The sequence below is a fragment of the Euleptes europaea genome, chromosome 1, assembly GCF_029931775.1.
Source record: "Euleptes europaea isolate rEulEur1 chromosome 1, rEulEur1.hap1, whole genome shotgun sequence".
NCBI lineage: Eukaryota > Metazoa > Chordata > Lepidosauria > Squamata > Sphaerodactylidae > Euleptes > Euleptes europaea.
This window is the reverse complement of record NC_079312.1, coordinates 11,372,552-11,400,125: the sequence shown is the minus strand read 5'-3', so window position 1 is coordinate 11,400,125 and position 27,574 is coordinate 11,372,552. Positions and strand designations below refer to the sequence as shown.

Genomic DNA, 27,574 nt, shown 5'->3' with positions numbered 1-27,574 from the left:
ATGGCGGCATCTGTCGGACAAGGAGTTCAGCCGGCAGTGGTCTTTGGCGGGTAAGTGGGCCCACGCGGCATGGCAAGGGGTCCAAGAGTGCGGGTCATGCCTGCATCTCAGGACAAATGTCACCACTATGTGGCTCATACCTAGCTCTATACATCCTTATACAAATCCCATTGTGATATGGTAGAGGTCCTGAATAACTGCCTGGCTGCTGTGGTAAATTGGATAAGAGTGAACAAATTGAAATGAAACCCTGAAAAGACAGAGGTCATGCTGGTTGGGAAGGTGGAGATCTTGTTGTACACTGTGCTCCCCACTTTTGATGGAGTTCATCTGACCCTTGCTGACTCAGTTAAGAGCCTTGTAGTTATACTGAAGCCCCTTGGCGAAGAGTGGTAAGCTGCAGCACTGTAGTCCAAGTTCCTGACGGCAGCTGGTTTCAGGTAGCCGGCTCAAGTTGACTCAGCCTTCCATCCTTCCAAGGTCGGTAAAATGAGTACCCAGCTTGCTGGGCGTAAAGGGAAGATGACTGGGGAAGGCACTGGCAAACCACCCCGTAAACAAAGTCTGCCTCGTCAACGTCGGGATGTGACGTCACCCCATGGGTCAGGAATGACATGGTGCTTGCACAGGGGACCTTTACCTTAGTTATACTGCACCCAACTTATTACTGGAGAAGAAAGTTAATGGAGTTGCTAAAAAGGCTTTCTTTCAACTCAGGCTAGATCAAAAGATGGCCCCTTATGTTGATACAGCTGACCTGGCACAAATACAGTTGACTCGAATTAGGCCAACACAGATCCTTGAGCATATAGGGAATCTCTTCTAATTTTGTTGCGGTGTCCTGTGCTCTGTGTCTGGATTACATTTCACTTTGGGACACTTCTTCATTTTGTATGGGTCCTACTAAGTGGAAACCTTGTCTTGGACACCTATTAGACTCAGTCTTATGAGTCATATCTGGACCTTGAAACAACGACTGTAAATGTGCTTAGTTAGACTTATAGCTATATTATTTCTATCCTCACTGTCCGCTGCTCTTTTATTGACTATTCCTGCATAATTTTATAATAAAACACTTTACCAATATTTTCTAGTGTTCTTGAATTCAAGAAGCTTCAATCTGAATCCAGCACTTGAGCACTGGTTGGCTACAGCTATCAGATTAATGGCTTTCCCCCTTGTAAAATGTCCAACCTTGCAAGGGTGACGTTCACAAGACTGGAAGAGACCACAAGCGCCATTCAGTCCAAACCCCTGCCAAGCAGAATCCCACAATCAAAGCACTCCCAACAGATGGCCATCCAGCCTCTGCTTAAAGACCTCCAAAGACGGGGACTCCACCACCCTCCGAGGCAGCACATTCCACCATCGAACAGCACTCACCGTCAGAAAGTTCCTCCTAATGTTTAGGTGGAATCACTTTTCTCTTAGTTTAAATCCATTACTCCATGTCCTAGTCTCTGGAGCAACTGAGAACAAGCTAGTTTCCTCGTCAACATGGCATCCCTTCAAATATTTAAACATGGCTATCATAATATTGTCGAAGGCTTTCACGGTCAGAGTTCATTGGTTCTCGTAGGTTATCCGGGCTGTGCAACCGTGGTCTTGGTATTTTCTTTCCTGACGTTTCGCCAGCAGCTGTGGCCGGCATCTTCAGAGGAGTAACACTGAAGGACAGTGTCTCACACTGTCATTCAGTGTTACTCCTCTGAAGATGCCGGCCACAGCTGCTGGCGAAACGTCAGGAAAGAAAATACCAAGACCACGGTTACACAGCCCGGATAACCTACGAGAACCATGGCTATCATGATTTTAGTCCCAGGAGGGCTAGGGGCTTTGTCCCTTGGTCCCTAGCTGGCCGGTAGGAAAGGGGCTGGAGTTAGTGCTATCTAGCAATTGTGAGGACTCACACATCAGCCTTTTTTATTTTGTCTTGCTTGACCTGCCCCTATGAAGGATCTTGGCTTGAAGGCCTCTTGATAGTGCTAACCATTAAAGGAACATGTTGAAACAAATACCCTTAGATCCCCTGCCATGTGCTTCTTGCAGAGGACACACAGAACTGTAGATTTCTTTCTGTTGCTGCCCAGAGGATCAATAGGAGTGTGCTTGAGGAGAAGCCTTCAGAGGCAAGAGAGCGTTGCTGGCCATTGGGATCAGTATGGCAGTAATTATTAATGCCGCTGTACCTTTAAGGGGGGGGTTCCTTCCTCCTTCCCCTTTCCTTCTGTTTTAGACATGCACAGAAAGAGGGCAAGTGAAATGCTGGACAATAATATTCCCGCCCCCCGCAGCTTCCAAAAGGGGGATCAAACTGAAATTGTCCAGAGATGAAAGCACAGTAAGGCGCCCTGGACTGATCTTCCCTATAGCTCAGGAAGAGTCGAAGGATGGCCATATGGAAGCCGATTTCTCCTACCAGCAGCACCAAGAATGGGGAAAATCTCTATAGCAATCTGTTGGGTATTAGAGAGCGAGCTTTGTTACATGTCAGACAGTTAAAGGGTTAATATTGTAACTGACCATTTGGTCAATGTAGTGACCATTGCAGTCGTGCCCGAGGGTCACGTATACAACTACTTTGCATGTTCAACTGCTTTCGATTTCTTTGTTAGAAGAGAAAGTAGTTGATCACCTTTTTCTCCTTGCTTGACTGCTGAACAGGCAGGATGGAGAGAGGCTCTCCTTTTGCTAAGGGTGCCTACTCGTAAGTAAGCTTAGTGCCTTGCCAAAGGCTTTTGGCAAGTATAGGAAACATAGAATGTAGACAGATATTATTTGTTTTGTATCCCAGTGACTTTTTCCCTACCCTGAGTTAGAGTAAAGATTGCTTTACTTCAAGACAAATGCGTCTTGCCTCTTTTGTGCGTGTGTGTGATCTCAATTCTCATAGTTCAAGAGGAACGATCCATTCCCTCTGATTTGGTAGCAGATAAATTAAAGATCGGGGTTCCCTTTACAGGAACTGGGGCCCCGATCCCCCAATAAGTGGTAGCTGAGTACGCTTGGTTTTTATTTTGGCTATTGAGATAGGATCACACCGCACTTTTTTTTTGCTTTTGGGATCTTCACTGGAGACGAAAGGATTTACAAACGCCCAGAGGGAATTTTTCCTGTGACGGAGCCAGCAGCCTGGTCTGCAAAGGACGGCAGGAAACTTAACCCCGCGCGCCGCGCTTGGATCCTGTGAGGAGGAAAGCAGCCCTGAGCCACTGGAATGAGCAACGATAAGGAAAGTATGAATTCCAAAGGGCCCCAGTCCGTTTCTGTCCCCCATATCACCCAAGCCTCCTTTCCAGTATGGAAGAGAATGGTGGAAAATGCTTTAACAGCAATTGGGGTGAATCACGTTTTGAATGAAGACCCGCCAGCTGACACAGATAGAGAAGCCCTAAAGAAATTTAAGATTGCAGATGCCCAGGCAATGAATTTGATTGCCAATGCAATTAATCCGGAAGAAACTGCGATAATTTTGAATAATGATAGCGCCAAGAAAATGCTAAATGCACTCAATGAGAAATTTGGAACTGTGTCAAAAACCCAGAAAATGATTTTAAAAACTAGACTGTATGCAAATAAAATGTCTGGAGATATGACCCTCTTGCAACACCTTAAGAAAATGCAAGATATGGAATCAGAGTTGAAGGCTGTAGGAGGGGAAATCGGTGAAGAAGAGTTTCTTGTACTATTTCTGGGAAGTTTGCATTTTAAATATAACGCTGAAAAAAGGAATCTTTTGGGTAGAGAGGACTTAACCCTTATTAAGCTGGTGACTGCACTTAAACAGTTTGAAGCAGACAGGAGCCAAGAGAAGGAATTGTCTCGTGGAGTGTCTGTACTGCGTGTAAATGACAAATCCACAATCAGATGCTTCTTGTGTGGAAGGCATGGTCACCGGTCGTTTCAATGTGAGAGACGTGAAACAAAGGGAGAAATTCCCCCCCCCTCTCGCCGGGAAGAAAAGCCCGCCAAATCCTCACAAAGGGAGAGGGATGGAAATGGGAGGCAACAGCCCCAATCGTCCACAAGAGGGAGCCCAAGTACAAGCCAAGGGAAGCCCAGATGGCACAGTCACCCAAAGGCTTATCTAGTCTCGAATACAGCTTCAACCAAAGATTATTTAAGGCGTGTAAATACATTTGTTCTGGACAGTGGTGCAGATGTACATGTGTCTGGCTTGAGATCAGCTTTTGACTTTCTAGAGCCTTGTGATGAAACATTAGTTATGGCTTGTGGAGAAAGATTTCTATGCACTCAGAAAGGAGAAGTTTCTATTGCAATTCAAAGCTATTGTGGAAATGTAATGCATTTGACCTTACAAGACGTATTCCTAATGCCTAATTCAGATGAAAATTTACTGTCCGTGAATAAATTAGTGGATGCAGACTTTGAAGTGTCTATAAAAAGAGACAAATGTCGCTTATTTGATTCTAAAGGAAGAGAATACCCAGTGCTATCAGTAGGCTCGCACTATTGCCTGGAGAATGTTGCAAGTCAATTGGAGGAATATGCTTGTAGTGATTTTGAGAGCAATGTTGATTCTGATGAAAGTGATTTTGATGGAAATGAGGATAATGTTGAGGAAGAATCAAAGTGCCTAGTTGCTTTTAATAAAGGATTGACAGAGCAGAAGGCTGCAGATTGTAACCACAAGGACTGTTTGTACCAATGGCACGTGAAACTAGCTCATAAAAACTTTAAGTCAGTGAAGCAACTGCTGATTGATTGTGGAATGCCAGTTAAGGAATGCTTTAAGGACAAAGAACGTTGTGAAGTGTGTCTCAGAGGAAAGGGAACAGCGCCTAAGCACGTGCAGAGGCCAAGCAGTGTTAAGGCAGAGATTTTGGAAGAAGTGCACTCAGACTTGATTGGCCCACTCAAGGCTTCAGCAGGAGGGGCAAAATATGTTCTGCATTTCATAGACAGCGCTTCAAGATTTGCATATGTGTATTTGTTGAAATCAAAGACTGAAGTAGCTGAAAAATTTAAAGCTTATGTTGCCCTGATGAAGAATAAACATGACAGAGGTATACAGTTATTGTTCACTGACAATGGAAGTGAGTACCTTAATAAAGAAATGAAAGAAATTCTTGAATCTGAAGGAATAGAGCATGCAACCTCAGTTGCATATACCCCTAGGAACAATGGGTTGTCAGAAAGGTTTAACAGAACTCTGATGGAAAGTGCAAGATGTTTAATGCTACAGGCAGGCTTGCCTTACCCCTGCTGGGGAGAATGTGTAAATACAGCAGCTTACCTTTACAACAGGACAATTTCAAGTGCTATCAACATGACTCCATATGAAAGATGGAATGGCAGGAAGCCTAGTCTGAAACACTTGAAAGCATTTGGATCTCGTGTGTTTGCATACATCCCAAAGGAGAAAAAGGGGAAAATGGATCCTACTACAGAACTTGGAATTCTTGTGGGATACCATCCTTTCTCAAAAGGGTACAGGATAATGGACATTAAGACTTACAATTTACAAATATTGAACGCAGTATATATAGATGAAAGAAATGTTATTAATAATCAACAAATTAATAACTTTGATGATCCAGAGGTTTGTGAAGAGGAAACCATAGAGATTCCATTTACAGCATGGGATTGCAATCCACCTGCTCCTGCGGAACAGCAAGAGACTGCAGATTCAAAAGGGGTTGATCCCGGTGCTGATGGAACAGCGGAACCCTCTCAGACCTTAAGGAGATCTACAAGGACTACAAAAGGAATACCAGCAGAGAAACTGAGTCTTTTCACTAGAATTGACAGCCACGTGGAACCCTCAAGTTGGGACGAACTGCAAAAGTTGCCCGATGGGGAGCGGTCGAGATGGCTGAAGGCAATTCAAGAAGAATTAGACTCACTGCAGAAGAATAATACCTGGAAACTAACCAAACTCCCACCAAACAAAAGGACTGTGGGATGTAAGTGGGTGTTCAAGGTCAAGAAGAATTCGGATGGAACTGTTGACAAATACAAAGCAAGACTAGTTGCAAAAGGATTTACCCAGAAGTATGGAACTGACTACACAGAAACCTACGCACCTGTGATTAGTCACACGGCTATAAGGACTTTGCTGAGTATAGCCGCCTCCAGGAATAAAGTGGTACTGCAACTCGACGTCAAAACAGCTTTCCTGAATGGAGACTTATCAGAAGAAATATACATGGAACTTCCACCAGGATTAAAGGACTGTGATACTAAAAATCAAGTTTGTAAACTTGAAAAGACTTTATATGGGCTCAAACAGTCAGCAAGAGCATGGAACCACAAACTAACCTCATTATTGAAAGCTCAAGGCTTTGAACAAGGAAATATAGAGAAATGCTTATTCAGAAGGAAGAAGGATGATGGATGGGACTTTGTTTTGGCCTTTGTAGATGATCTTCTGATTTGTTCTGACACTGAAGAAGCTGCAAAAGAAATTGCAAACAAACTGAATGAATCAGTAGAAGTGAAACTACTTGGAGAAGTAAAGAACTATCTTGGAATGGAGATTGAAAGAAACCAAGACAATGGATTTTCAATCAATCAAAGGAACAAGATACTGGAATTTCTACAATTCATGAATATGAAGGAGTGCAAGACCAAGAACACTCCACTTGACCCTTCATATATGGATCTAGACGGAGGTGAACTATTGCCTAACAATCACAAATACAGAGAAGCTATTGGAAAACTTCTATACTTAAGCAACGTTAGTAGACCGGATATAAGTGCAGCAGTTGGAATCCTAAGTAGAAGGACCAGCACACCTGCAGAACATGATTGGAATGCAATCAAACACCTCACACAATACTTAAAGAAAACTATTGATTTGAAGTTGAAGATAACTCCAAATACTGAGCTGAAACTGATAGGATACATGGACGCTAGTCTGGGTGGTACTAGAACAGACAGCAAATCTACAAGTGGATATCTGTTCTACTTTGGAGAAGACCTAATCTCCTGGACCAGCCAGAAACAGCAAGTTGTGTCAACATCTTCAACTGAAGCAGAATGCATAGCTGCCAAGTGCGCATGTACAGAGCTGGAAGAGATAATTGAACTGCTACGCGACTTTGGACTAGATGAACTGACACCTGCTACAATGTTTGAGGACAATCAATCGTGTATAGCACTACTGAATGGCGAGAACTCTAAGAAAGGGAAGAGACTTCTTCGACTCAAAATGGACTCAGTAAAAGACAAACAAGAAAGAGGTCTCGTAGTAGTGAAGTACTGTGAAAGTAAAGAGATGGTGGCCGACATCCTGACGAAGCCACTGCCTAGACAACAGTTTGAATACTTACGTGATGCATTGTGTTTATATGTCTGAATGTAACTAAACCTCGAAAAGGGGATTGTTGGGTATTAGAGAGCGAGCTTTGTTACATGTCAGACAGTTAAAGGGTTAATATTGTAACTGACCATTTGGTCAATGTAGTGACCATTGCAGTCGTGCCCGAGGGTCACGTATACAACTACTTTGCATGTTCAACTGCTTTCGATTTCTTTGTTAGAAGAGAAAGTAGTTGATCACCTTTTTCTCCTTGCTTGACTGCTGAACAGGCAGGATGGAGAGAGGCTCTCCTTTTGCTAAGGGTGCCTACTCGTAAGTAAGCTTAGTGCCTTGCCAAAGGCTTTTGGCAAGTATAGGAAACATAGAATGTAGACAGATATTATTTGTTTTGTATCCCAGTGACTTTTTCCCTACCCTGAGTTAGAGTAAAGATTGCTTTACTTCAAGACAAATGCGTCTTGCCTCTTTTGTGCGTGTGTGTGATCTCAATTCTCATAGTTCAAGAGGAACGATCCATTCCCTCTGATTTGGTAGCAGATAAATTAAAGATCGGGGTTCCCTTTACAGGAACTGGGGCCCCGATCCCCCAATACAATCCCCCTTCAGGAGCGCCGCATGCCAGCAGCGGTTGCCGCAAGAAGCTGCTTGTTGCATGTGGGAAGCCACCCATAAGCTCCAACTGGTCAGTCTCAACAGTTGCGGGCAGCTTGAAAGTAATTATGGTGCAAGCCAAGGAGCTGCAGGGTGGTGCAACAGAGGTGCCCGCAGATTGGATGCAGCGTATACAGCCTGCGTGCACGCACACACACTGGCACGTAGGACGCTAAACTTCGGAGTTGGCCTTGGTGCCATGAGCTGAAAAGGGTGGTGTGCAAAGAAGCTGGGAGGGAGCAGGCAGCATCCCTCGCTTGGACCACTCTCCAGAGCAGGTCCTCTCCCTCTCTTGGCACAGAGAAGGGGAGCATCACTCCCTGTGACTGGCTCTGAGCTCTGTGGGCAGGGAAGGAAGCACATCCTGCGGGAGGGCTATGGGAGGGCGTGCACGTGTTGGGCAGGCTGCCTCGGCTTGATGGGCCGGTTAACAGCCTTCAAAGGGCCAGATCCAGCCTACGGGGTACAAATAATACAGTTCCCTCTACCGTTTGCAGTGGAAGGAACAGTTGCCTTTGTGGCAGGCGGCACTAATCAGAAAATATAGCAGCAGAGACAGACACAGGGGCTGGTGAGCAGAAAAAGCAGATCAGACCTGTAGAAAATACACAAATGGCTTCTAGCCATAGTGACTGAAGGGAACTGCCATATCTAGAGGCAGCAAACCCATGAAGAGCAGTGCCCAGAGACAGCATCGGGGGAAGGTCTAGGCCTCTCTTGTCTGTATGTCTGGCTCTTTAGGACAACTGATCGGCCAATGTGTGAAAGAGGACGCTGGACTAGATGGATAACTGGGCTGATCCAGCAAGACCCCTCTTGAATTCTTTAAAAAATAGAAATGGGAATCAATTATTCAGAGATTTCAGCTGAATCAGTGGAAGCCCCATTGTGTTTTTTTCCAGGGGAAGGAAGGCAGGAGGGTTCCTGTCACGGGGGGAGGGGGGAAGGAGGCCAAAGTTCACCTCCTCATTCTTCCAGGATTCCAGAGAGATATTCCCTGACATGCAGAACAGTATGAAAATATTTAGTGCTTTCCTTTTCATGCACTGAAAGATCCCTAGAGGGTGGCAGTTCCATTCCTTCCCCTGTGGCAAAAGGAATTGTGTCCTAAAATTCAAGAGGACCAAAGGAAGACATCACCACCTCCTTTCTTTTCTATGTTCATGATAAAAGATCCTTACCAAGACAGCCCAAGGTGTCGCAATTTTCCTCCATTACTTCCCAGAAGAGTTTTCTTTGGCCTGGATCCAGCAGAGCCCATTCCTCCTCCATGAAGAATACGGCTACCTCCTCAAAGGACAATGTGGATCTCTGAAAGAGGAAAATATGGCCCAATTCATCATCGATTCCTGTCCCCGAGCATCCAAGAAAGAAAGAAGAATCCCATAGGCCACTCAATAGATTAAAAGAATGCAATACAACAAACCAATGGCAAGGAAAATTGCATTACTGTTTTTCAGCCTCTGACAGTTATAACATACTGGAAGTCTCCAAGAAATACAAACTCAGAAATCTGCAAAAAAATTGGGTTTCTCTTGGTCGAGTCTAATTAAATGTAAAAAAAAAAAACCCTAATGGACTATAAAGTAAACACTATTCTATCTTGATCGTTTGACCCCAGAAATACATGGAAACTGTTTTTTCAAAGGTTTCTGCTTTAAACATTTTTGCCTACAGAGGCATTCTGTTTGACTCTAAAGCTTGCCTCCAGCTCAGTAAACACAGACTGGCCTAATTAAAGTCACTATCCCTTTTGTACTAGTTTTTTCCTAACAAACCCAAAGCATATCCACTCCAGGACATGTGATCCATGGGGCCTGGTGGGCGACAGAGGCAGGGGACAGAACATCCAGCACAAACCTGCTGCCTCAAAGACCTTTCCAGATATTTGGTTCATTGTGGAATGACTGCAGTTTTTACAGCATGTGCTTGAATTGCAAGTAAGCTGTTCTGTGATCTCAACAGATTCTGGATTTCAAACAAAAGGAACGGTTTAAGAAAAATCACTAATTTTGGGGGGGGGATTATTCTTATGTAGAATAATAAAATGAAAGCTCGGAGCCTCAAAGTTGGTATCAACTTCAGGATAACCATAGGAGTTGGGCTGCCAAAAATGAAGGGAATGGAAACATCCTGGCCAAGATCAACAACAGAAAACACCTCTAATATTTTTAAACGGAAGTAACAGTTTACTCCTGAGAAGCCAGAAAGGTGGTGGCAGCACAGATCAGTATAGTAGAGACCCCTCTTCACAAAACAAATATTCAGACAAACACGACTAAATAGTTAAAAAAACAAGCTTCGTACTCTTCATGATGGGCAGTGCAATCCAAAGCCCCCCACCTCCGAAAGGCCACAGGTAGCGGCATGACTTTAGTGATGACATCAGGATGAGTTACTGAAGCAGTCAATGCCTTTCAGTAAATAAATTTCTAGAATGCACCCCTTCCTAAGATGTGGTATTTATCTTACTTAACTTAAACACCTACAATAGGTAGGACACACTAATGTCTCCCTGCCCAATTCTTGCCCAAGAGCTTTTGAGGAAATCCTCAACTCACCTTTCCTGCAGATGTGGAAGAGCCAAATTCTCCCTCCAGCCAGGGGAAACAAGAAAGAAGAGAGGCCCCGTGGAACTCCAAATTTCCTATTTGTCCTTTTCCACCTTGAGGATAAACCACCCCCTGGACACCGACAATAGGCAGGGTTGACCTCTCTGGTGCTTGCAAGGCCTTTCTGGGAAACATAGTTCCCTGTAACAACAAACACAATGAAAATAATGAAATATTTGGGAATGAGGAAGAGAAGGTTTTGTTGTTTGTTTGTTGCTCTGTGAGCCAGCTTCATGTGTATATCAACAAATTAATCTTTGCTGTTTTCTGAAACCCTGTTTCTGTCCTCTTCAGGCTCGATACAAAACTTACCTCACAGCAGCGACTCAAAGTCTTTACCCTTGCTACCCTAAGAACATCTTGTCACTGAGAGGAAGGTGTATACCACAAGAACAAAAGGGGAAAAGTGTGGAACAGGGGATAGAGTAATAATGAGCTCCTCCCCAAAAGCCATACCAAAGATGAAAGGAATTGGAGCATGGACCTCACCTCCAGCCAAGTGCTTTTGGCATTGGAAGCTACGGTTGATGGTGGAGCCCATAACTCCTCACAAAAAAAGGGGGGGAAGCCAGGAGGTATGTCAAAACTGGCCACCAGCTTCAGGATGATAATGCAACTTGCAGTGCCAAATGGAATTGGATCAGACTATCCTGGCACAGTGTAGCTCTAAGACATCCCTCCGCTATTTGCAAGGGAAGCAAAGGTTTACTCACAAGAAGCCAGAAAAGTGGCAGCAGCAAAGACCTGAGAGTGGAAAATATTCAGTCTATGAAAATACACAGGGGCTTGACCACTTCCCTGACGTGGCCAAACTTGCATGGGGCAGTTGTGGAATGTCGGACTAGGACCATGAGGGGTGCTGTCTGACTTTCAGCCATTGAGCCTCAGCCAGACTTATCTCACTGGGTTGTTGTAAGATGGAATGGAGGAGAGGAGATCAACGTCGGCTGCTTTTTGTTCCCATAGAAAGGCAGGACAGACAGGGAGGGTGGAAAATATCCCCCCCTTTACAAAAAACACGGTGTGTGTGTGAAAATATCCCTGAACTATCAGAGCCAGTCAGGTTTAGAGGGTAGTGTCTGACTAGGATCTAGGAGGTCCAGGTTCAGATCCTCACTTTGCCATTGAAAGTTGCTGGCTGAACTTGGGCCAGGGTGAGGATAAAGTGGAGAAAATAACAATATCAGCCACTTGGCTCCCCAACTGGGCAATGAAGAAAGTTGACAGGAAGAAAGCTGATTCAATTGAAATGTGGTGTTGGAGGAAATACAGTAAAATATTGTGGACTGCAAAAATGAGAAATAAGTGAGTTCTAGATTCAAATCAAAACAAATACAATGGAGTGCGAAAAGGACAAATCAGTGTGTTTGAGAGCAAATCATGCTTGAAATCTCCTTATATGCTAAAATGACGAAACTGAGGCTGCCATACTTTAGTCACATTCTGAGAAAAGAGTCACTGGAAAAGACAACAATACGAGGAAAAGTTTAAGGCAGCAGGAAAAGAGGAAGACCCAACATAGATGAATTTACTCCATAAAAGAAGCCACAGCCCTCAGCCTGCAAGACCTCAGCAAGGCTGTTAACGATAGGATGTTTCGGAGGACATTAATTCAAACGGGTGCCGTAAATCTGATGTGACTTGATGGCACTTAACACAAGAACTCACACACACGGTTTCAGAGCTCACCCCTTAGCAGTATGTTTTCCCTCTCAACCATTCCTTCTCAGGATACTTCTTAGTCTTTGCTGGTCTATAATAATAAAATTCAGTGATAATCTGACCAAATTATGGATGGGTTATAAATTGGAACTAGAAGTGGCAAATTAAGGAACACCTGGGTTATCTCCAAAGCTGCCTTCTAAAATACACTTATTTATAATACTTTCTGAGGCTTTCAGGATTTTTACAAATAAGTCATTTGACTCTTACATTTTATTCAGCAAGAATGCCTTCATTGATTTTGGCTAATCAACAATGGTTAAACCAGCATAAGATTCATCCCCAAACATGTTTCGGAAATCCAGTTTTAACTCCTTTTTTCCCAAAGCTGCTAAACAAGCATTTGATAGAGTTAACTCCTTCATATCAACCCCAGTTGTCTCATCTAGATAGGGCTAGAAGATTTTTCTAATTGTAGAAATATCCTTATTGTAAACCCAAGTTTCCTCAAGCTTCTAAAAAGCCCTTTCCATTTTCAATCTTCTTGAGTCAAGAAACTTCAGAAAACCTTGGTATTGATAAGCCAGAACCAGAAGAAGCCCCTTCTATCTGTGTTACTGGTTCAAAGTAGAAAGGCCAAAGAAGAAAGCAGTAACCGCAGGGATTTGCTGGCAAGAACCCAACTAGAGATTGTCCGTCTCTCCCAATCAGAGCCCTCTTTATCAACAGATTTCACTTTTCAGCATCTAAGTATTTAATTATTTCTTTTTCAGTCCTGTAAAAAGGTGGGTCTCCCTTTTCCGGGTTGGAGGAAGAATTTGGCTTTTGCATCTGCATCTTCGAATGCAAGGGGGGGGCTTCAGATTTCCTAAAGAAATATTGTTAGGAATGGGGTGGGTGGGGGGAGAGAAAATATGGCTGAGATGAACCACAGAATGGGAGACAGAAGGAAGTAATAGAGGGTTGCCAACCTCCAGGGGGGGCCTGGACATCACGAATTGCAGTTGATCCCCAGGTGGCAGAGATCAGTTCCCCTGGAAAAAAGGGCTGCTTCAGGTTGTGGACTGTGTAGCTTTAAACCGCTCTGATGCCCCTCATGAACACATGAAGCTGCCTCATACTGAATCCATTTTGACTAGTAGCCATAAATAGCCCTCTCCTCTATGAACATGTCCACTCCCCTCTTGAAGCCTTCCAAATCGGCAGTCATAACCACATCCTGGGGCAGGGAGTTCCACAATTTAACTATTCGTTGTGTGAAGAAATACTTTTATCTGTTTTGAATCTCTCAACCTCCAGCTTCAGCAGATGACCCCGCGTTTAGTATTATCAGAGAGGGAGAAAAGCTTCTCCCTGTCCACTCTCTCCAAACCGTGCATAATTTTATAGATCATGTCTCCCCTTAACCGATACCCCGAAAATCTTGTTAATTTCTAAGGTGCTCCTGGACTAAACCTTGCTCTTCTGTTGCAGGCCAATGTGGCTACCCTCTGAAACAATCTCTGTGCAGACTTGGGTATTTGTAAGGGGCATTTTAATAGGGTTTGGCGATTGATCCTCCAGTCCATGTTTTATAGATTGCCAACACAGCTTTGAAGTAAATGATAGTGTGGGAAGGTCATTAGAACTTCATCCTCACAGACGCACCCCAGTGCACATTAACATGAAACATGCCCTCTCCCCATCCTCGTGTTCCCCCTCACTGCTGTGTGCTGATCCCTTCTCTCCAGGGTCCTTCAGAATTGCTCTCTGTTAGAAAAGGGCCTTATCTCTGTATAGCAGAAAGGAATAAGCAAGATAAGACAAACAGAGGGGCCTGCTTGGAAAGAAAAAAAGTGCTTGTACTAGTCACAGTGTAATGTAACCCAAGTGGAAAGTGCCAGCAAGTCAGATAACCAAGTTGAGATGTTACAGGTGCTTGAGAACAGGTATTAAACGGAACTAAAGACCGATTATGAATTAAGAGAGGTGTTGAAAATAAGACGCAATGTGTTACATTATGTATTGTCAAAACAAAGAAATGGCAAATTGATCAAGGTATAAAATGTAATGCACATTTACTGTCTCCTTATGCAAGCTTTGGAGATGACTCCCTTGCTTCAATCTGTTCGTGGCCACGAATAAACTTTATTTTTCCTCCACTAAGTTGTAGCTGGTCTCAAAACAGCATCAGGCAAACGAACCTGAACCCCAATTTGGGTATCATTTGCATTGGAAGGGATGGTTGTCTGCAGCAGGCTTAACTCATCTGAATAAATCTAGGAGCTGCAAAATTGGCCGCCCACTTCAGGACGATGGTGAGGCTCCAAGAAACACGTAACTCCAAGAAACACAGTAACCTTAACATTTACTCATTGGCTGCTCTTCCTCAGATGTCTTGATAGTAACTTTGGGAACAGACATAATAAATCCTCTCCTTCCTTCTCTGGTCACCACCTTATCTCTTTCAACGATATCCTGGCTGGTTGATAAACATGTTTGACCCCCAACATTTGGAGCATCTCTTTGCATGTTCAGAACACACGTGTGTATCTGGATACACTTAAATTATGGACCACTGCCTGTGTATACCAAGGTCCAGAATATGGAAGTAGCCCCTCACTGTGAGAATGGGTAAATTTCCAGAAAGAAGAAGAAGAGTTGGTTTTTATATGCCGACTTTCTCTACCACTTAAGGGAGACTCAAACCGGCTTACAATCACCTTCCCTTCCCCTCCCCACAACAGATACCCTGTGAAGTGAGTGAGGCTGAAAGATTGTGACTAGCCCAAGGTCACTCAGCTGATACATACAAGGGGAAAGACCTATCTCCACAAAGGGAAGAGGATGGAGACTTGCTTTAAAAACAAATTAAAGCTAGGAGTTCAAAGAGGCTGATGAATATTGTCCCGTCCCCCCCACTCCCCCTCCATTAGTGGCCCTGGCTCAGGGAGTGGGTAAAGGCACCCCCTTTTTTTGTTCCCATCCTCCCTGTCTTTCCTCCAGTGTGGGCCCAAAGCAGCTCAAATCATTCTCCCATTGTATGAACCGCAAAGAAACTTCAGCATCTCAAGAGATTTTTGATTTACAAGGAACACTCTTCAAACTGAATGGGTGGTTGGATTTCCAGCTTGGAAACTACCAGAGGTGGGGCGGGATTATTCTTATTGTTAGTAACAGGAGTAAACCCAAGCGTGTTCAAAGAAGGAGCGACATGGAAACCCTTCTCTCTTCTCCTCCACATGCACCCTCCATTCAGCCCATATGGCGGCTGCCAACTCCACAGTGGGACATTCCTGACGATTTATTTATTTATTACATTTATTTATTTATTACATTTATTTATTTATTACATTTATTTATTACATTTCTACCCCGCTCTCCCCAACCCAAAGGTCGGGCTCAGAGCGGCTTTGGGGATGGAGCCCAGGGAGGAGCATCAGAACAGTATAAAGCCACACAGTCCACAACCCGAAGCAGTCCTTTTCTCCAGGGGAACTGACCTCTACCACCTGGAGATCAACTAATTCGTGGAGATGTCCAGGCTGCACCTGGAGGTTGGCAACCCTTTGCTCCTCTTTTATATTTTCTCTCCCCCCCCCTCTCCTTCCTCTAGCCATTTTTGCTCAAAAGCTCTTTAGGAAATCTTAAACTCGCCTTTTCTGCAGATACACAAAAGCCAACTTCTCTTTCTATTCAGGGGAAAGGGGAATCCCTCTTTAACCCCTTTTGATTTCCCCCAACAATGGAAGGACAATCTGGGCTTTAACCAGGGTTGCCAGGTCCCCCCACCCGGCCATGGGGGGGGGAGGGATGTTAGATCCAGGTTGGGAAACTCCTAGAGGTTTCGGGATGGATCATCAATAGGGCAGGGACCTCAGTGGGGTACAATAACACAGAATCCACCCTCCAAAGCATCCATTTTCTCCAGGGGAATTTATCTCTGTAGTCTGGGGATGAGCTGTAATTCTGGGGTGGGGGGAGGCGTCCCCAGGTCTCACCTGGAGGCTGGCATCCCTAGCTTTACCCCTCGTGTCTGAGCTTTCCTGTCCTCTCTAGGGAAAGCATTCAGCCCCCTCTTCATTCTTCTATGCCTAGACATTCCCGTGGGCCTCCTTTGGGCTTGCAAGGAGGAGGCTGAAGTTGGTTCCTTATTCCCAGTTCGTTCCCTGTTCCCAGTTCCTTGTTCACATTTCCTAGTTCCTGAATGATTTTGAGGACATTTCAAAAGCTCTGCACCCCAAGATATGGATTGGACCACCACATATCATACACCCCCCACATTCAGGGGACTGTGCCCTTCCAGATGGCGCATGCTGGGTCAACTTCAGCCTCCTCTTGCAAGGGCATCTAGGAAGTGGAGTTCTCAGCGTGGGCGGGGGGGAGTCAGATCAAAGATTTGGAGCACTGGTTCCCAACCAGGGGTCCATGGACCCCCAGGGGTCCACGAGAACTAAACCAGGGGTCCACGAAACAAAGTTATAAACACATAATAAATTAATATTTACGCGGGATGCGTTTGAATCCGTTTCTCTTGAAGAGTTCTGGTGTAAAAAAGCAATTTCATATCCTACAGTTCGGGGATTCGCCTTGCGATATCTTATGCTCTTCTCCACAACTTATTTGTGCGAACAAGGGTTTTCTACTTTGCTTATAATTAAGAACAAGACCAGAAATCGATTGGAAGCAAGTGATGATATTCGTGTAGCTCTGAGCAACAGTATTAGCCCCAGAATTGCCCAGCTTGTAAAAAGGATGCAAGCTCAAAAATCACATTGATTTACAATTAAAAGTTCTCCATTATAAAAAACATATTCAAATATTATTCTAAGTTTCATGTTTAACTAACAGTTATGATTAAAGTTTATTTTCAAATTCTCTGAATTTTTATTTTGAACCTTGGGGTCCCTGCACCGAACAAAAAAGTCCTAGTGGTCCCTGGTCAAAAAAAGGTTGGGAACCACTGATTTAGAGAGTAGACAGAAAAGGTTTCTTCCCCGTTGCTTTCTGTGCCTTTTCCAGAATCCCTCCTTCTGGTCTCTCCTGCACTGGACCCGTCATGGGAAAAGGCACAGCCGCTGAAAAGGGAAGAGACTGCTCTTTGCAAACTTTTATCCTCTGGGTTTTGTTGTTGCAGAGAAATACAATTCGCAGGAGGACTCGCGAGCAGCCCCGGGGCAGTCAAGTCGGCTTCTTCCGGGCGTTAAAGGGGGAAGCTTTTTCCTGGATGGGGAGAAGGAAACGTGGGGAAGATGGCCATCCACCGGGCATCTCTTTTGTCTGATTTCCCCCGGCTGGAGGGAGAATCTGGCTCTTGCACATCTGCAGGAGACGTAAGTGGAGGCTTTCATAAAGCAGATCTTGGGGCAAAAATAGGGATGGGGAGAGAAAGCACGTGTGAAACAGAGAGGAAGAGGTGGCTGGAGGGAGCACCGAGAGAGAGATAAGCTTCCCCGGGCAAGATCTGTAATTTGCACGTGTGAAACAGAGAGGAAGAGGTGGCTAGAGGGAGCACCGAGAGAGAGATAAGCTTCCCCGGGCAAGATCTGTAATTTGCACGTGTGAAACAGAGAGGAAGAGGTGGCTAGAGGGAGCACCGGGAGAGAGATAAGCTTCCCCGGGCAAGATCTGTAATTTGCACGTGTGAAACAGAGAGGAAGAGGTGGCTGGAGGGAGCACCGAGAGAGAGATAAGCTTCCCCGGGCAAGATCTGTAATTTGCACGTGTGAAACGGAGAGGAAGAGGTGGCTGGAGGGAGCACCGAGAGAGAGAGATAAGCTTCCCCGGGCAAGATCTGTAATTTGCACGTGTGAAACAAAGAGGAAGAGGTGGCTGGAGGGAGCACCGAGAGAGAGAGATAAGCTTCCCCGGGCAAGATCTGTAATTTGCACGTGTGAAACGGAGAGGAAGAGGTGGCTGGAGGGAGCACCGAGAGAGAGAGATAAGCTTCCCCGGGCAAGATCTGTAATTTGCACGTGTGAAACGGAGAGGAAGAGGTGGCTGGAGGGAGCACCGAGAGAGAGAGATAAGCTTCCCCGGGCAAGATCTGTAATTTGCACGTGTGAAACGGAGAGGAAGAGGTGGCTGGAGGGAGCACCGAGAGAGAGAGATAAGCTTCCCCGGGCAAGATCTGTAATTGGGGGGGGGGGGTTGGGGGTGCTAGTGCTTTCACTCCCTCGCATGTCTTGCCTGCAACCAACCTGGGCTCTTTTTCCTCTTAACTCCTAGACTGGGGCTGTTACCGCACTGGGTATTCCCAGCGATGTATCAAGAGTTTGCAAATGTTATAAAAAAAACATCGCTTTAAAAGGGTTTTTGGATACTACGGCTAAAAAATGGTTGGAAGACGTCTTCGCAGCTAAAGGGGCCAAACAAAGTGCGAACAGTATTTTTTATAACAGTTTCAAACTCTTAATACATCGGTGGGAATACACAGAAAGTGCGAACAGTATTTTTTATACTTTTTATACCTCGCTGCACTCGCAGTGTTATTTTTTGCACGCCGTCACAGGCTAACAACTCCCAAAGAGGCGTTTGGCCATATTTTGCTCATATGGTTGTATTTTCAATAAACACAGTTGCTTTCTCTGGTATATGATCCCAATGAGCACCATCCTCAGGGACATCCTTGAATATGCAGCTAGTGTGGTTGCCAACCTCCAGGTAATACCAGAAGATCTCCTGCTATTACAACTGATCTCCAGCCGATAGAGATCAGATCACCTGGAGAAAATGGCCGCTTTGGCCATTGGACTCTATGGCATTTAAACCCCTCCCAAACCCTGCCCGCCTCAGGCTCCGCCCGAAAAATCTCCCGCCAATAGCGAAGAGGGACCTGGCAACCCTATCTGAAGGTTTCTAAAGGAGGGGATCTAATTCACTGTTCCTGTCTGTGCTGCCTTCACCTTTCTGGCTTCTGTGGAATGAACCATCACTTCCATTGCAAAATATTAGAGGGATTTACTGTTGTTAATTTGGGCCATTATGTTCCCATTCCCTTTAATTTTTGGCAGCCCAACTCCTAAAATCATCCTGAAGCTGGTGATCAATTTGAGGCTCCTAGCTTTCATTTTATTATTATAGATATTATTGCCGCCAAATTAGTATTTTTTGCAAGAGGTTTATCTTTGCCTAAAACAATTTCTATTCTATGAAATCCCATATCTGTTCAGGTGTTGCAGCAGCTAATTTGCAATTGGAAGGCATGTTGTACAAACTACAGTCATTCAATAATGCGCAAATATCTGGAAAGGTCTCTGAGGTGACAGGATTGTGCTGGGTATTTTGTGCCTTGCATCTCTCACCCGCTAATCCCAAGGATCACATGGCCTGGAGTGAATAGGCCTTGGGTTTGTTAGGAAAAAATAGAATAAAAGACACAGTGGCCTTAATTAGGCCAGCATATGTTTCCAGAGCAGAATGCCAGCCTTAGAGTAACACAGAGCGCCTTTGCTGACAAAAATGTTTAAAGCAGTTTTCTGTGTATTCCTGGTGTTCAACATGCAAAATAGTGCAGTCAACAGTGGAATACAGTTAGGGGTTTTTGTTTTTTCATTTAACGGGACTTGACCTAGAGAACCCCAGTTCTGTGAGTTTGTGTTTCTTGCAGACTTTCAGTAGGTGATATTTGTCAGAGGATACAGGTCCCCCATGGCTCCCAGCACTTACCATGAAGCAGTGGATTCATGATTTTTATAGTGCAGTCTGTGGCTTTGGACATGATATAAGATTAGGTGGTGAGTCTGGGGTAACCAAACTTAAAATTCATGAGGATTCATGAGGAGCTGTGCTTCAGGGCCATATTTTTGCACAGTGGTGGTGTCACAAAGCGATGGATGCATGATTTTTCTGGTACTGTCTATAGACTGAGACATGATCTACAATATGACTATGACCAAGAGAAGCCTAATTCTGTGCAATTTTCTGTGTTTGTATTTATTGAAGACTTATGCTAAAATTGTCACAGGTAAAAAAAGATTAATGCAATTTTTCCTGCCATCAGTTTGATGTATTGCATTCTTTTACTCAACAGACTGGCCAATGGGATTCTTCTTTCTTTCTTGAATGCTCGGGGACAGGAATCGATGATCAACTGGGCAATGTTTTCCTCTTTCGGAGATCCCCAGTTTCCTTTGGGGATGTAGCCATGTTCTTCACAAAGGAGGAATGGGCTCTGCTGGATCCAGGCCAAAGAAAACTCTGCTGGGAAGTGATGGAGGAAAATTATGAGACGGTGGCATCTATAGGTAAGGATCTTTTTCCCTTTTATCATGAACATGGAATGAACATCTTCCTTTGACACTCTTGAACTTCAGGACACAATTCCATTTGCTACAAAGGAAAGAATGGAGCTTCTGCACATGAGGATCTTACAGCATATGTGGTATATGCCTTCCCCTGAGTGTCCAGATGTTCTTAGTGCAGCAAGTGTGAAGGCTTTGGGTCACTATGAGGTAAGTTTTCTATTGAGCCTGAAGATGACACAGAAAAAGAAAGAAAATTTATTCAGTTACTTAGGAAACTACAAACTGCAAAGATGTATTTATAGATATAAATATGGAGCTGTTCCCCAGAGCAACAAACGAACAACAAAACCTTTTCTTCCGCATTCCCAATTACTTAATTTTTCCCTGTTCTGTTTGTGCCTTGTTGTTGCAGGAAACTACCTTTCCCAGAAGGCCTTGCAAGCACCAGATGCATCAACCCTGCCTACTTTCGGTGTCCAGGGGCCGGTTTTTCCTCATGGTGCAGAAGGAAATCAATGGAATATGGAATTCCACGGGGCCTCTCTTCTTTCTTGCTTCCCCCAACTGGAGGGGGAATTTGACTCTTGCACATCTGCAGAAAAGGTGAGTTTAGAATTTTCTCAACAGCTCTTGGGAAGAATAGAGGAGTGAGAGAAACTATGTGTAAATAGGAGTGAAAAAAGAAGAGGTAGCCAAAGTGGGCATGGAGAGTGAAACTTCCCTGGCAAAGGCTGTGTGTGCTTGTGTTTTCACTCTCTTGAATGTGTTCCAGGCAATCAGCCCACTTTTATTCGATTATTAACACATACATGCACTCCTGGTCTTGTGGAGCAGAGTTCATTGTCTGTCCTTACTGGGCGCCGTATCTCACTGCACTCGCAGTGTTTTTTGCAGGTTCCATCGGCTACCCCCAAAGAAGCATTTGGCCATATTTTGCTCCTATGACGGGAATATTTTAAATACTTTCTGCTGCTGCTTCTAGAGTCTAGAAGGAGCAGCAGAAAGTATTTAAAATATTCCCGTTCTGAACAAAGGGGGAATTACCCTCCGCGGGGGGGGAGGTGTCTAGGGTTTCAGGGGGGGAAATTGGGACCACTATTCAGCAAAGTGCATACTTTTGGAATGCACCTTTTGAGATAGACTATTTTGGGAAGGGGAGGAATTATATTCTGAACAATGGTGAAAGGGGGGAATGGAGCAAAAAAAGGTTGAGAACCACTGTTCTAGAGTGTGATTCCAATGAGCATCATCCTCAAGAATCTCTGATTTGGCAGCTGGTCTGAAGTCAAGTCAGTCTTTGTTACGGCCCACGGGTCTTGCAGAAGCCGAGTAAAACAGTTTTAAAACAGAATCACAAAACAGATAATAACATTTTTGGCAGCCCAACTCCGAGCTTTCATTTTATTATTCTTCATCTGAATCATCCCCCCCCCAATTTAGTGATTTTTCTGCCATATGTTTATCTTTCCTTAACCCATCTGTTTGAAATCCATACTCTGTTGAGATCATACAATAGTTTTCTTGCAAATAAAAGGAGGAAAAGGAAAGATGACTTTAAGATAGTTTGGAATAGTTTTATAATTTATTTAACGGCATTTCAAGAGCATAGCTTGTTAAAGAATTTTCTTTAATGGTTGGAGGGCCATACATGAAAATTCTGACTAAGGTACTGAATAGTTATATATAGGTTGAATATTTTTTCTTTTCTATATTAGAAATGAATATGTAAAGTCTCATCCATCTTCTATGGAAACCCTGGATTTTTTGTTTTGTTTTTTTCTTTACTGTAACTTGATGGTATCATCTTTTATATTGGATATGAGGTTACTGTATGTTTATTTTGTTTGCTTTGTAGTTGATTTTTTTCTTTATGTGTATACATTTAATAAAAAATAAAAATATATTTAAAATAATTCCCTCACCCCAATATAGTGATTTTTCTTAAACTGTTCCTTTTGTTTGGAATCTAAAATCTGTTGATCGTACAATAGCTGGCTTGACATTCAAGCATAAGTTGTACAAACTGCAGTAATTCCACATTGTGCAAATATCTGGAAAGGTCTCTGAGGCTGTAGGTTTGTGCTGGGTGTTCTGTGCCTTGCATCTCTCACCCTCCAAGCCCCAAGGATCATATGGCCTGGGGTGGATACGCTTTGGGTTTGTGAAAATCACAAAAATAGAACAAAAGACATTGTTGCCTTAATTAAGCCAATTTATGTTTCCACAGCTGGAGGCAAGCGTTAGAGAAACACAGAACTCCTCTGCAGACAAAAAGTTTAAAGCAGAAACCTTCTCTGGAAACACAATTTCCATGTATTTCTGGGGTCAAATGTTCAAGATGGTATAGTGTTGGCTTTACAGTCTGTTGGGTTTTTTTTTCTTTCAACTTTTACTTGGACTCAACCAAGAGAAGGCCAGTTCTTTGCAAATCTCTGAGTTTGTATTACTTAAAGACTTCCAGTGTATTATAATCGTAGGCTGAAAAAACCTAATGCAATTTTCCTTGCCATTGGTTTGATGTATTGCGTTCTTTTAATCTATTGAGAGGCTGATGGGATTCTTCTTTCTTTCTTGGATGCTCGGGGACAGGAATTGATGATGAATTGGGCCATATTTTCCTCTTTCAGAGATCTGCATTGTCCTTTGAGGAGGTAGCCGTGTTCTTCATGGAGGAGGAATGGGCTCTGTTGGATCCAGGCCAAAGAAAACTCTTCTGGGAAGTTATGAAGGAAAACTATGAGATGTTGGGCTGTCTGAGTAAGGATCTTTTCCTTTTTATCATGAACACGGAAGAGAAGGGAGGTGGCAACCTCTTCCTTTGGTCCTCTTGAGTTTCAGGATGTAATTCCTTTTGCCTCAGGGAAAGGAACTTCCATACCTGGGGATCTTATAGAGCCTGGAAATGAAAGCACTGAATAGTTACAGGCTGTTCTGCAATTCAGGGAATATCTCTCTGGAAGAATGAGGAGGTGAACTTTGGCCTCCTTTGCCCCCCTCTTTGGCACCCTGGCACACCTTCCCCTGATGCTGAGACCTTCCTCTGATTCTGTTTCCTGGCACTGCTCTTCGTGGACCTGCTGCCTCTAAATATGGCAGTTCCCTTCGGTCACCATGGCTAGTAGCCATTTGTTTATTTTCTGGAGGTCTAACCAGCTTTCTCCACTTGCCAGCCCTGTAGCTGTCCATGCTCCTCTATTTTTTGTTGATTTCTGCCTGCCACAAATAAACAACTGTTCCTTCCACTGCAAACAGCAGAAGAACTGCATTACTTGTACCCCATATTCCTCTTCAAAGGGGACAAAAAGCAGCATATATTGTTCTGTTCTCCTCTATTTTATCCTGGCTGAGAGATGTGATTGGCCCAAGGTCACCCAGGAAGTATCCTGAGAAGAGTCTTGGATATTCCAAGCTGGGTCTCTTAGATCCTATTTTATCCTGGCTGAAAGGTGTGATTGGCCCAAGGTCACCCAGGAAGTATCCTGAGAAGAGTCTTGGATATTCCAAGCTGGGTCTCTTAGATCCTCATCAGACGCTCTAACCACTCCATCACACTGCCTCTGAAAGCAGTGGGATTTTCTTAAGCCCCATTTAGCTGTGCTGCCTTTCTCCTTCTTGGGGCACAAATTGGTTTCACTCTTCTCCTCCCCTCCTTTTCATCCTTACAACAAGTCTGTGAGGTAGGTCTAGCTAAGACATGTGACTGGGCGAAAGTCAGCTGGCAGCCTTCTGTGGCTGAGTGGGGATCTGAGTGGGGATCTTCCACGATCCTTGTCAGACATTCCAATGACTAGGCTTTGGCAGGCCAAGGAAGTGGTTAAATCCTTTTTTTTCCCCACAGGAGAGGTTTTCCACCCTCCCTTTCTCTACTGTGGTACTATTCTGGCTTCTCATGAATAAATCTTTGCTTCCATTGCAAATAGCAGAGGGATGTTTTTGGCACACCATCCTGAAGCAGGTGCCAATACTCAGACATGTTGCTTTGATTGTGGATGAGTTATGCCTTCCACGGTCATCCATAGCTCCTCATACAAGAAGTGTGTGGTGGTGGGGGGAGGGATCTAGGGGTACTTGTTTAAGCGTGTTCCACTTCCTTTAATGGTTGGCACTGGAAAGAGACTTAAAAGCCAAAATCCCTCACAGAGGCAGGTCAAGCAAGACAAAATAAAAAAGGCTGATGTGTGAGTCCTCACAATTGCTAGATAGCACTACCCCCAGCCCCTTTTCTACCCAGCCAGCCAGAGACCAAGGGACAAATCCTTTAGCCCTCTTGGGATTAAAATCAAGAATGCCACCCTTGCAAGGTTGGACGTTTACAAGGCAAGTTTCAGAAAGCCATTAATGTGGTAGTTGTAGCCAATCAAGGCGCAAGTGCTGGATTCAGACTGAATTCAAGAACACCACAAAATATGAGTAAAGCGTTTTATTATAAAATTATGCAGGAATAGTCAATAAAACAGCAGTGAACTCCATCAAATGTGGGGAGCACAATGTACTTCAAGATCTCCACCTTCCCAACCAGCGTGACCACAGTCTTTTCGGGCTTTTGTTTCAATTTGTTCACTCTTAGCTAATTTACCACAGCACCCAGGCAGTTATTCAGAGGAGTTATATAATGATATATAGTTGGGTATGATATTGATGACATTCAATCCCAAAGCTACAAGTTATTTGTGTAAAGGCAGGGGTGTCACACATAAGGCCTGAGAGCCTGATGCGGCCCCTTGAGAGCTCTTATCCGGTCCGCGAGCCATTCAAGGCAGCCACCGCCACCCCACTCTCAATCTGGGCTTGTGAGGTATGGCCCTGCCCAGCCAAATAACACTTATGTTATATCTGGCCCTTGAAACAATTGAGTTCAACACCCGTGTTAAGGGCTTTATGTAAAAGGAAGGGGTAGGATTGGCCTGGTAGAATTCCACTGGTATTTGTACCTTTTCATTCTTCTTTGATTTCTGTCTCTTGCAGTTGCGGAAGTGAGGGAGATGGTGCAGGAGAAGCCATATAAATGTTGGGAGTGTGGAAAGAGCTACTCATGGATTAGTGACTTAACTGCACATGAAAGGCTTCACACAGGGGAGAAGCCACATAAATGCTTGCAGTGTGGAAAGAGCTTCTCTTACAAGAGCACCCTAACTACACATCAAAGGGTTCACACAGGGGAGAAGCCATATAAATGCTTGGAGTGTGGAAAGAGTTTCTCTCGCTGTGACCGCCTAACTGTACATAAAAGGGCTCACACAGGGGAGAAGCCATATAAATTCTTGGAGTGTGGAAAGAGTTTCTCTTGCAGTAACCGCCTAACAGTACATAAAAGGGTTCACGCAGGGGAGAAACCATATAAATGCTTTAAGTGTAGAAAGAACTTCTCTCAGAGTAGCAGCCTAACTAAACATCAAAGGATTCACACAGGGGAGAAGCCATTTAAATGCTTGAAGTGTGGAAAGAACTTCTCTCAGAGTAGCACCCTAACTGCACATCAAAGGGTTCACACAGGGGAGAAGCCATCTAAATGCTTGGAGTGTGGAAAGAGCTTCTCTTGCAGTAGCCACCTAACTGAACATCAAAGAGTTCACACAGGGGAGAAGCCATATAAATGCTTGAACTGTGGCAAGAACTTCTCCCAGAGTCGCAGCCTAACTAAACATCAAAGGGTTCACACAGGGGAGAAGCCATATAAATGCTTGGAATGTGGAAAGAGTTTCTCTCGCTGTGACCGCCTAACTGTACATAAAAGGGCTCACACAGGGGAGAAGCCATATAAATGCTTGCAGTGTGGAAAGAGCTTTTCTTTGAATAAATATTTAACTAAACATCAAAGGGTTCACACAGGGGAGAAGCCATATAAATGCTTGGAATGTGGAAAGAACTTCTCTTACAATAGCAGCCTAACTAAACATGAAAGGGTTCACACAGGGGAGAAGCCATTTAAATGTTTAGAGTGTGGAAAGAGCTTCTCTTACAATAGCACCCTAACTGCACATCAAAGGGTTCACACAGGGGAGAAGCCATCTAAATGCTTGGAGTGTGGAAAGAGCTTCTCTTGCAGTAGCCACCTAACTGAACATCGAAGAGTTCACACAGGGGAGAAGCCATATACATGCTTGAACTGTGGCAAGAGCTTCTCCCAGAGTCGCAGCCTAACTAAACATCAAACTGTTCACACACGGGAGAAGCCATATAAATGCTTGGAGTGTGGAAAGAGCTTCTCACGGAATGACACTCTAACTGCACATCAAAGGGTTCACACAGGGGAGAAGCCATATAAATGCTTGGAGTGTGGAAAGAGCTTCTCTTGGAATGGTGACCTAACTGCACATCAAAGGGTTCACACAGGGGAGAAGCCGTATAAATGCTTGGAGTGTGGAAGGAGCTTCTCTTGCAGAGGCAACCTAATTAGACATCAAAGGGTTCACACAGGAGAGAAACCATATAAATTCTTTTAGTGGGGCAAGATTTTTTCTTATACTAACTGCACATCAAAGGCAGAAGCCATGTAAATGCTCGGAATGTGGAAAGAACTTCTCTTGAAATGTCGACCAAACAAGACATCAAAGTTCACAGGGGAGAAGCCACATAAAATGGAGTGTGGAAAAAGTTTCATTCACAGCCGAAGCCTCACCTTACATCTGAATCCGTCTAGCCAGCTTAACTCATTTCATAGCAGCTAGGGAAATGCTGTGTAAGATCTGTAGGTTTCACCGGAGACTACAAAAGTTCAATAGAAGCCCTCTGACAACAAAAGCAATTTCTGCTAATGGGGTTTTGAATGCTTTTCTTTATTATTTGTATTTTGTAACACAGTATTCTTTGCCATCAAGTCAGATGACGTAAGGTGACCCTGTAGGGTTTTCAAGGCAAGAGATGTTCTGAGGTGGTTTGCCACTGTTTCCACTGCATCACCCCCTGGTATTCCTCGGAAGTCTCCCCTCCAAATACTTGCCATTTTCTGGTCACTAGGTGGGGGGAGGTAGTTGTGAATTTCCTGCATTGTGCAGGGGGTTGGATTTGATGACCTAGTGGTCCCTTCTAACTCTATGATTCTATGACCCTGTTTAACTTCTGAGATTTGACAAGATCAGGCTATCCCGATCAGGTATAAAATCACCTGTATGAATGTTAATTTATGCTGAAGTAGTTTC

The 27,574-nt window shown here is 44.2% G+C and overlaps 1 protein-coding gene across 1 annotated transcript; it reads left to right on the top strand.

Annotated features, from left to right (window-relative positions):
* On the top strand, positions 1-26,878 carry LOC130490063 (zinc finger protein 501-like). Its single transcript, XM_056863898.1, has 4 exons — positions 1-50; positions 20,308-20,435; positions 25,401-25,654; positions 25,808-26,878. The coding sequence occupies exons 1-4, from the start codon at positions 1-3 to the stop codon at positions 26,876-26,878; spliced, it is 1,503 nt and encodes a 500-aa protein (XP_056719876.1).
* Positions 26,879-27,574: the final 696 nt, after the last annotated feature.